The sequence below is a fragment of the Hibiscus syriacus genome, unplaced genomic scaffold, assembly GCF_006381635.1.
Source record: "Hibiscus syriacus cultivar Baekdansim isolate YM2019G1 unplaced genomic scaffold, ASM638163v2 tig00000913_pilon, whole genome shotgun sequence".
NCBI classification, from domain to species: Eukaryota; Viridiplantae; Streptophyta; class Magnoliopsida; order Malvales; family Malvaceae; genus Hibiscus; species Hibiscus syriacus.
Genome location: NW_024061832.1, coordinates 93862 through 104366, shown reverse-complemented (window position 1 = coordinate 104366; position 10505 = coordinate 93862). Strand labels below are relative to the sequence as shown.

General features: G+C 35.1%; 1 protein-coding gene across 1 annotated transcript; it reads left to right on the top strand.

Annotated features, from left to right (window-relative positions):
• The first annotated feature begins 409 nt into the window (after window positions 1–409).
• On the top strand, window positions 410–6222 carry LOC120116230 (protein SEMI-ROLLED LEAF 2-like). The gene is made up of 19 exons (XM_039136775.1): window positions 410–571; window positions 811–885; window positions 988–1103; window positions 1554–1668; window positions 1762–1890; window positions 1966–2013; window positions 2122–2312; window positions 2401–2600; window positions 2685–2977; window positions 3050–3199; window positions 3267–3686; window positions 3995–4144; window positions 4256–4331; window positions 4493–4620; window positions 4744–4944; window positions 5057–5194; window positions 5265–5414; window positions 5505–5702; window positions 5836–6222. Exons 1-19 carry the CDS (start codon window positions 425–427, stop codon window positions 5995–5997), a joined length of 3087 nt encoding a protein of 1028 aa, XP_038992706.1. The 5' UTR covers window positions 410–424; the 3' UTR covers window positions 5998–6222.
• The last annotated feature ends 4283 nt before the right edge of the window (window positions 6223–10505 follow it).

Here is a 10505-nt window from a genome sequence, read left to right as displayed (position 1 = left end):
CAATCCAGTTTTTTGTTGGGTTGCCATCAAATGTTGTGTTCCACGTAGTTTTCTGTTGACACCTTTTTTTTTTCTTGAGGTTTCGGTTCGGATTTTGGATGAACGAGGGAGTGATGGGGTCCTATCCCGGAAAATTTCAAATCGTTTTGTTGATGATCTAATTTCGTACTCCTGAAATGTTTTAGTTCTACCCTCGAAATTTCTAATATAACTTCTTAAGTTGACAGTTCTGTATAATTTCGTATTGTTGACAGGTTGGTGATTGGGTTTCAAAGGTATCCCGTTGTTCTTTTTCAAGCTTTCTTTCCCTTCTGGGAATTGAAGTCCAAGCATTTCTGTTGATTTAGAAGGGAAAGAAAGCATTTTTGAGAAGTTACATTAGCTAGTCAGTTCAAAAATCTTAAAAGTATTAAGGAAAAAGAAAATGAGTGTAATCTCCGGCGTGATTTCGAGGCAAATCTTTCCGGCATGTGGCCGGATGTGTGTCTTTTGCCCTTCGTTGCGCGCACGGTCCCGGCAGCCGGTCAAGAGGTATAAGAGGTTGATTGCCGAAATATTTCCTCGCAACAAGGTTCGAACTTTTTGAGTTATGTAAATGTAAATTTCCATATGTATACTGTAGTGTATCTGCTACTTTGTAAGATGGTTAGCTAGGCAAACATTAATCATAAGATGGTGATTCACTCATTTTAGTCATTCTCTATCTTTATAATGAATGAGGATTTGCATCTTTACCATAGGTTTGTCTTTTGTTTTAAGCTATGTCCTTCCACTTTTTTGATCACATAAGTTGAATTTTTTATGTCGTAGGAGGACGGACCAAATGATCGCAAGATCGAAAAACTGTGTGAATATGTTTCAAAAAATCCTTTACGCATCCCAAAGGTATAATATGTTTGTAACCCCAAGTATATGCTTTTGACGTGTTAATATTGCTTTCAAAATCTTACTGTTTTTATAACCAGTTGTTGCACATTTTATGAGCAGATCACTGATTCCCTTGAGCAAAGGTTCTACAAGGAGTTGAGAAATGAGAATTTTCTGTCGGTGAAAGTCGTCGTTTGCATTTACAAGAAGTTGTTGCTCTCTTGTCCGGACCAACTGTGAGTTTTCTGTTGCAAACTCTACAGAATACTAGACCATTGCATCATGGGATCTTCTGTTTTTATGTTGTCATTTCCTTATCCAAGTGATTTTGGCATTCCATTTTTAACCACTGTTATAATGAAAACAAGTAACCTCAATTGTCCAAATTCTTATCTAATATGTATTTTATAGTACTGTCCAAATTCTTAGATGAGATTGTATGTCTAGTTCAACTAGGAAAGTACTCTTCATGCAGTAATGAAAAGGCCTCCTCTTATCAGTATGATACTCTTATTGCTGAAACTTGTTATACCTTTATGGATTCTTCCCTGTAATTACCTAGTTCGGTCCAGCATTTGAGAATATCTCAATCGAACGTGCTGAAAGAAACTTTAATTGTCTTTCTACTTTTAGTGTTCCCTTGAACTCACTTGATTTCTGGTTATTAATCAATCCTTTTGTTATAGGACACTATTTGCTACTAGTTTACAGAGCATTATACAGACTCTGCTGGATCAATCACGGCAGTATGAGATGCAAATTCTAGGATGTCAGACTCTTTTCGACTTTGTAATTAATCAGGTTGGTACTTTTAGCTTTACTTGTTACTTTGATTAGTTATCATGCTTGTGGAAACAGGCTTCAAACTGAGTTTTATCTTACCAAATTCTGCAGAAGGATAGTACTTTTTTGTCGAACTTAGAAGGCTTTATTCCGAAAGTTTGTCAGTTAGCTCAAGAAATTGGCGAAGGTGAAAGGGAGACAAATCTACGTTCAGCTGGCCTGCAAGCAATTTCTTCATTGGTACATCTTTCTCACTGTCCAAATTGTATATATAAGAACTCTTACATACGTTCGATTTTCTGTCTTCTGGTGTAGATTTGGTTAATGGCTGAACTCTCGCACATTTCAGTGGAATTTGATAATGTAAGTTGACTCAGAGTTTTTAAAATACACTACCAAGTTTATCTTAGTTTAGGGAACGTTTTTTAGTACCATTTTGCATTGAAGGGGTTTTCAATTATCAACCCACAGATTGTTTCAATTGTCTTGGAAAACTATGGAGTCCCAAAGAAAAATGTAGAGGACCTTAATGGTGGCCAAACTCGATGGGTGCAAGAAGTGCAAAGAACGGAGAGTCGTGTCACTCCCTCGCGAAAAGTTCTCGTAGAAGTTCCTTCATGGCGGAGAATCATAAACGACAAGGGCGAACTAAACGTTGCAGAGTAATCCCGTGACTCGAGTTTCGGATTTGGTTTTGCATTTGATTCGAACTTTGGCCTTGAAATGAATTTCTTTTTTCCCCCCTCACAGGGAAGACACCCGGAATCCCTGCTTCTGGTCCAGGGTTTGCTTGCATAACATGGCGAAACTTGCAAAGGAAGCTACTACAACACGACGTGTTCATGAGTCTGTGTTCCGGTACTTTGATAAGGAAAAGTTATGGTCCGCTCAAGAGGACGGTCTCGCCTTGCTGGTCTTGAGGGAAATGCAGATTTTAATCGATGGTTCTGGTACTCATTGTTCTGCTTTTCCTAAAAAATAAATGACCTTTAAACGATACGAAACCGATACTATCTGTTTTCCGATGTTTGCAGGACAGAATGCACACTTTCTGCTGTCCGTACTTGTTAAGCATCTCGATCACAAAAACGTCCTAAAACAACCTGACGTGCAACTTCAAATTGTGGAGGTTATAACATCCCTTGCTCGAGATTTGAAAGTCGAGGCGTCGGTAGCTATACTTAGTGCAGTTAGCGATGTTATGAGGCATTTACGAAAAAGCATACATTGTTCACTTGACGATGCAACTATGGGAACTGAAATCATAAATTGGAACAAGAACTTCAAAGAAGCAGTGGATGATTGTCTTGTACAGCTATCGCATAAGGCGAGATCCTTTTTCAGATCAACTAAGCTAATTACTCAATGGTTTAACTCATGTTTTTGTTCTTGTGAACAGGTTGGTGATGCAGGTCCAATTCTTGATGCTATGGCTGTGATGTTGGAGAACATCCCGAATGTTACAGTTATAGCAAGAACTACGATCCGCGTCGTCTATCGCACCGCTCAAATCATAGCCTCACTTCCTAATCCATCCTATCTAAACAAGGTAATGATCATAATCATTGATTCGTTTTTGTTCACGAACATTTCTAAATGTTTTCTTGTCCCCGAAGGCATTTCCCGAGGCTTTGTTCCATCAATTACTCCCGGCTATGGTTCACCCTGACCATGAAATACGGATTGGAGCGCACCGTATCTTTTCTGTTGTTCTTGTGCCATCTTCAGTTTGCCCTCAACCATCCTCTGGATTAATGAAGAAAGCCTCTGGCATTCCGAGAACGCTTTCAAGAACTGTCTCCGTGTTTTCTTCTTCAGCTGCCCTTTTCGAGAAGCTAAGGAAAGAGAAATCCTTCTCAAGGGAGAATGCTTGTCTAGTGAATAAAGAGACTGCTGCGAATGAGGAGCAACAAGTAAACAGTCAAAATGGGATTCTGATCAAGTTAAAGTCTTACAGTAGAGCATACGGTTCAAGAAGTCCGCTGGTTTCTTCGGCAATAGACGAAAATCCTCCAAGCAATTCAAATACAGCATATGTGAGTCTTTCAAAATCTCCTCTACTCTTTCTTGGTTAATACATATCCAAACATAAGTATATGGATATGACCTTCCAAGGACCCTCCAAATACATGAAAATCTTGAAAAGAAATCGACATACCCGTGTTGGATACAAACCCGTTTCCGGCATTCTCATCCGAGTTCGAGTAAAATAGTACCTGATTTGGGCAGCAATGATTTGCTCTTTACCTATATGCTTGAAGCTCCATGTAAAATGAATGGTTTAAATGAAACCTATGATTTGTATGATATTTTTATGTGGCTATTTCTATTTGTCAAACCTCAGGAGGCAAATTCCTTACGGCTCAGTAGCACTCAGATTAGTCTCTTGCTTTCATCGATTTGGGCACAGTCTATTTCTCCTCAAAATACACCACAAAACTATGAAGCAATCGCTCATACGTACAGCCTCGTGTTGCTCTTCTCTCGAGCCAAGGTAAATTGCTCGATTGTTGCGGTTTCATCGATTGCTGCCTCAATAGCATCTAGCTCCGATTCATTCTCTTAACGAGTTCAATTTTTGTATATTCGTATTTATGTAATGCAGAATTCTAGTAACGAGGCTCTTGTTCGTAGTTTCCAGCTAGCTTTGTCACTGAGAAGCATCTCTCTCGATGAAGGAGGTGAGCATCCGAAGTTGTAGCTGTCTTTTGTAATCAAATTATTTTTACAGCGTCTGCAATCGAATTATCTATTCAATCCGTGATTATAATAAACATTGGTCACATATGTTTAGTGTATGTATACATGGATGACACTGAGGTTTCTCCTACTACTACTGCAGGTACACTTCCTCCATCACGTCGTAGATCTCTGTTCACCTTAGCTACTTCAATGATCCTCTTCTCATCGAAGGCATTTAATATTCTTCCTATTGTCGATTGCATCAAGGCTGCTCTTACAGAAATAACGGTACGTAACTTATCGTTCATGAGACCGCGCTTGCTTTTCCTTCCAGAATACGGTTGAAGATTCTATCTTTTCTATGCAAAAACAAGATATCTTGTTGTGATGTCATCGTTCTATGTTTCATAGGTTGATCCATTTTTGCGCTTGGTGGATGACCGAAAGCTACGGGCGGTTAACACCATCCCCGACCAGCCTACAAACGTTTATGGATCTAAAGAAGATGAAACTTCGGCTTTAAAAACTCTCTCGGAAATTCGGATAACCCCGGAACAAAGTAGGGAAACTCTTGCCTCTGAAATCATGAAAAGCTTGGGAGATTTGTTTGAGGTAAAACATTTTAACCCAAATTTCAAGAATCTTTCACCCCAATGCATTATCAAAGAACTAGTATTTTCTATTGTAATTACTTTACACTAATATTCGATGAACTATACGGCAGCCTGAATTGTCCGTTATACAGGTGCAGCTGCTGAGCGAATTCTCGCCCGACGATGTGTGTCCACTAGGTGCTCAGTTACCTATGGATGCTCAGCATAGAGTATATAAAGCTGGAGCAGGAGAGAATAAGTCTATTGAGGTAAATATCCTTGCATCACCTTCTAAATTTTATCTTCCAATGCTTCGAATTCAAGTGATTTCTTCGGCAGGGAGCTTCGATTTTGTCAATAGATGATGACTACGACGACGACTACGACGACGATGCTTTTCTAGAACCATTTGAAAGTCAAGCCAAGGATAGTTCAGAGTTTTCTGGAGAAATTTCTAGACTTGATGGTGTCAATCAACTCCTGGAATCGGTATGTCCGCCATGAAATTCGATTTTACAATGTACGGGAACACGAGGAGCACCTATTAGAACAGCATAATTATTTTCTTTATCTGCACAGGTATTGGAGACGGCATATCAGTTCGGAAGAAGTCCGGTCTCCACAGGTCTGGACATGTCTTACAAGGAAATAGCCTGTCATTGCGAAGAACTCATGACGGGGAAGCAACAAAAGATGTCTCCTCTGATGAATACCCGACCGAGACAAGAAAGCTCGATTAGTTTCTCTTTTCAACATCCAGATAACATGGCAATACAGGTAAACATGTCATATGCACCACGAACATGCCTCGTTACTTCGAAATTTCGTTGCGTTCTACGCAAGAAAAGTACATGTTTTGAGGCCCTAAGAACACGAATTGATCGAATTCACAACTGAACTGAAAATGCAGGTGGAACCGGTCCTCGAGCAAATCAACAGTACTAATCCATTCAAACAACTGGTTGACGTTCTTCCGATGCCGTGTGCAACTGAGTACCATAATCATCCCCCATTCTTCAGTTTACCAGCCTCGACTCCATATGATAACTTTCTAAAAGCTGCCGGATGTTGATCCTCCAGAAGTACATATAGAGTTAAATTTTTTAGCACGAAATTCCGGCGATCGTTCCATGAGGAAGACGGAAAAGGATTTACAACTAATTATTTTAAAGCTCAAAGATTTCACAGCTTCAACAAATTAGAATTGTTGGTTCTTGGTATGTTTAGGGAAGCATTTGTGATTTAGATTGGTTGAGTTTGTGACTGATTAGCATTTAATTCATTCATTTTTACCCCATTTTCCTCCTTTAAATGTTTGGTTTGCAAGAGATACCAAGAGTTCTGCACTCTCAGTTCTTGTTCTTTAGCATTGTGATGGACAGTAATGTAGAATAGAGCAGTTTGATTTCTGGGAATTGCCTTATTTTCCATTAGAGAAGTTCATGAGCAGACCTGGCAAACTTGACTCGAACCGATTACACGAACCGATTTACCCGATCTAATACCTGATATTAACCCGAATATGATAATCAAATTTGATCTGATACCCGACCCATACGCAATCCGAACCATACTCAAACCAAAATTTAGCAAAACCGAAAAAAACCCAAACCGAATTCTAATCTGAGCCAAAAGCAACATGAACTGAATTTAACCAGACCCGAAAGCAACCTGAAGAGAAACTAACCCGAACCGAATAATAAATTAATTTAAATAAAATTAATAATTTATTAAAAATATTATATTTATAATAAAAATAATAGAAAACAAATATAACAAAGGAAATAATATTTTATATATAATAAAAATAATATAAAGTTTACTTATATTACGACTAAAACTTAACAAATAAAGTTATGTATTATTTTTAAAAATTTAATAAAAAAAATTTAAATTTATAATTGAAAAAAAATAATAATAAAATTTTTATTTCTTTATCAAATAGTTCTCATTATAAACTTTTCATACAAGATTAATATAAAATTTTGATAAAAAATTCTAACACGCATTATAGGATCGTATTTGTGTCAAATTATCGATTTATCATCTGTAATTGTTGGTTTAATTAAAAATATTGAATGGTTGAGAATTAAAATTAGACCTAAATGATAAGATTAACAAACAAGAAGACATATTTTTTTACAAACATATATTAATAATTCTATATATACTTAATTAGACTCAATCAATTCAATCCGAATTGACCTGATTTAAAGGTTGACTTAACCAAAAATCAACCGATCTGATATTGACCCAACCCAAAATCTAACCGATCCGATATTAACGTGAGCTAAAAATCAACTAATTTGATATTGATCCGAATCGAAAAACAACTGATTCGATAATCACCCTACTCAAAAATTGACCAGAGTCGATACATGACCCGATCCGATTTACCGTACACTCAAACTAGATCCGAACCATATCCGACTCGATCCGAATAAAATTAAACCGAAAATAATATAGACCCGAAATGATCCAACCCAAACACAATCTAAATGACACATTTGCCACCTTTATTCATGAGTCGGCTCGAGAAAGTTTTCTACTTTATTGGTCGGGCTAATATAAACAAAATAAAACTTTATATGATATCATTCATATATATTTAATTAAAAATATAATAATTATATATATATATATATATATGGATTAAATCTAAAAATAGTATATTAATTGGACTAATATCATTTTCTTAACATAATTTTTACATTTTTTATTTAGGGTAAACTAACTATTTGGTAACCCCACATATTATTTAATTTATATTTTGGTCACATAACTATTATTATTTTCAAAAGCATAGTCAACCTTACGATTTTATTTTATTTTGATCACCCGTCGTTAAAAAATTAAGAATGATGTTAATATGACATTTTTAATTAACTTTTTTAAATCATGATGCATCATTATCTTATGATGATACGTCAACATCACCACTAATCTTTTAAAGATGAGTGACCAAAACAAGAACCAAAATATAACATTAAGTATGATTTAAAATAAAAAATAATTAAATGATCAAAATAAAAACTAAATAATAAATAGGTGTCTGAATAAATAATTTACCCTTTTCTGAATATAGGCCCCATGCCTAAGTAGGCATACCCCTTAGGTGAACAAAATTATAATAAAAGTTATAAAGAAAATAAGACACTGTTTTTTGTCCAAGCTTATGTATATAAATAAATATATATTAGTTGTGATTATTAATTAGGTCATTAATTATGATGGTTAATTAGGTTAGTAATTGGAATATTAATTGGGTCATTAATTATGATGGTTAATTATGTTAGCAATTGAAATATTAATTGGGTCATTAATTATACTAGTTAATTATGTTATTAATTGAGTTATTAATTAAGATGGTTAATGGTGTTATTAATTATGTCATTGTGGTATTAGTTGTGAATATTAAATGTGTCATTAATTGTGGGAATTAATAGTGTTAATTATATCGATTATAATTAATTTGTAAATAACTATATATATTTATAAATAAATATTTACTTTTATTTATTTGTAGGCCCAAAAAATCACCAGGCCCAAGACAGAGAGCCCAATCGGACCAACCCAATAATTTAGGGTTTCCTATAATCACCACAGTCATAAGGATCTGTCCTTGATCCAACAACGCAGATGAGATGGAGATCTAGGGTTTTCATCATGACCTTAAGGGGGTAGCCGCCGCCGCCAAGCCTTGTTGCACTGCCATATCTGTCACCTCCACCGGCACGACTGCCTCTGCATTCGCCAAATAGGGTATTATACCTTATTCACTCGTGTTTTGAGATGAAATAGGGTATAAAAACCGGCTAAAACAACGTCATTTTGGCTCTCACCACCCGTGTTTTTGCTTTTAAAGGGGGGAAGTTTAGGTCCCTCATGCTTTGAAACATTCTGTCGTGGTCATGAAATGTAATGGTCTATTTACGATTCCAGGTTTCAAGTGTTTCCATGTTTACATTTTTGTCATCGCATATATATTTAAATTTCATGGTTAAATATTCGGTTTGGCTTGTGAATTTGATAATTATTCGATTTTAGTCCTTTTTTCTTGCATGAATCTGCTATATTTACATCAAATCCTCCAAATTGTATGCTTTTTTGTTTTAGTCAGTACACATGATTAGTTATAAAATAGAATATTAGGGTAAAATGAGTCAAGAGTACCTGTAGATTTCCACTTTTTACAAATTAATCCATTAAATTACCTTGTTTCATTTTGTGTATATTTAATCTTGTTTAATTCATGTTTTTTTATAAAATAAAACACTTGTTACTAAATATTTATATATATAGATCGAGAATTTGAAATTTCATCTTCGTTTGAACTTACTTGGGAGACTGAGTGGAAAGGACGAGAAGAGCCGAAGCCACTGTTCGCTCAAGAGGAGATGGAAACGTAGCCATCGTCTGAAAATTGGCGGGCTGCCTTATGTCAAAAGGAAATTTCCGTATGCGTAGTTACATTAATATGGGTTATATAAATGGAGTAGAGTTAGATTCTTAAATGAGAATTCAATTCTCTCAATATTATTTTTTCATTTATAATACTTATATTGATTATTCCATTATTTAAGTCATCTAAAATGAGGGATGGATAAGGGGACGGGTAGGGGCGTCGTCTTCTCTAAAAATTTAAAATTACCTTGCATTTTAGATTTATTCTATGTATTTTATATTGAAAATCTGTTTTCCCCTCTACAATTTATAAATTCAAGTTTGTCCCTTGGAATTCTAAAAATTCATGTTCGCCCCTATAATAAAATATTGCGTCCGCCTTTGTACTAATGTTACGTTTTGTTTTTATGTTCACACTCTTATGTTAAGTTTTATCATTGACTTAATGTAAATGGAGATGTGACTTAACGTAAATAGAGATGTGACATGATACAAAATATTTTTTTTGTTGCCCTCCCGATTCTAAGGCTTTGTCTTGACTAATTCGAATCAACTCGCGTCGCACGCATGATTTTGGTGGGTGAGTCTCTTAACAAGAAATTTTTTGCATACACAAATACTCGAACTCTAGACCTTACTTGATACAAAACATTTTTAATCCTTAAAATTTGAACATTTTATCAAGTTGGATATGAACTATTAAATCGTTAATAATTCATTTAATTATTAAGAAATTAATATTAAAATAAATGGTAAAGTTTACAAATGGTTGTAGAATCTATTTTGTTGAGTCATCTTATTATTAAAAATTACAAAATGATCTCTCGATTATAAAGTGTTATTTTGTTAAGTCTATTAACTATTAAAAGTTGCAAAACATGCACCCACTATTCATATATTCCAAATGTGTCATTTTTCTTTAAAAGATTGATGATAGACTGAGTTGTACTTAATCTGTTGATTGAGATATGATAGTCGTTTGAGATTTTGAGATTAGATTTTATCATATCACAATCAACAGTTTAACATCCAACTCAAACTACCATCAGTTGTTTAACAAAAAATGATGAGTTTGGAACATATAAATAGTTTGCTGACCATTTTGTAACTTTTAATAGTCAGGGGACTCAACAAAGCAATGCTCTATAATCAAAGGATTATTTCATAACTTTTAAT

Excerpts from the sequence above, each read along its gene's own strand:
- LOC120116230 (XM_039136775.1), top strand. The coding sequence starts at position 425 with ATGAGTGTAATCTCCGGCGTGATTTCGAGGCAAATCTTTCCGGCATGT. Across the intron at positions 572-810 it reads AAATATTTCCTCGCAACAAG|GAGGACGGACCAAATGATCG; the intron begins GTTCGAACTTTT and ends TTTATGTCGTAG. Across the intron at positions 1,669-1,761 it reads TCGACTTTGTAATTAATCAG|AAGGATAGTACTTTTTTGTC; the intron begins GTTGGTACTTTT and ends CAAATTCTGCAG.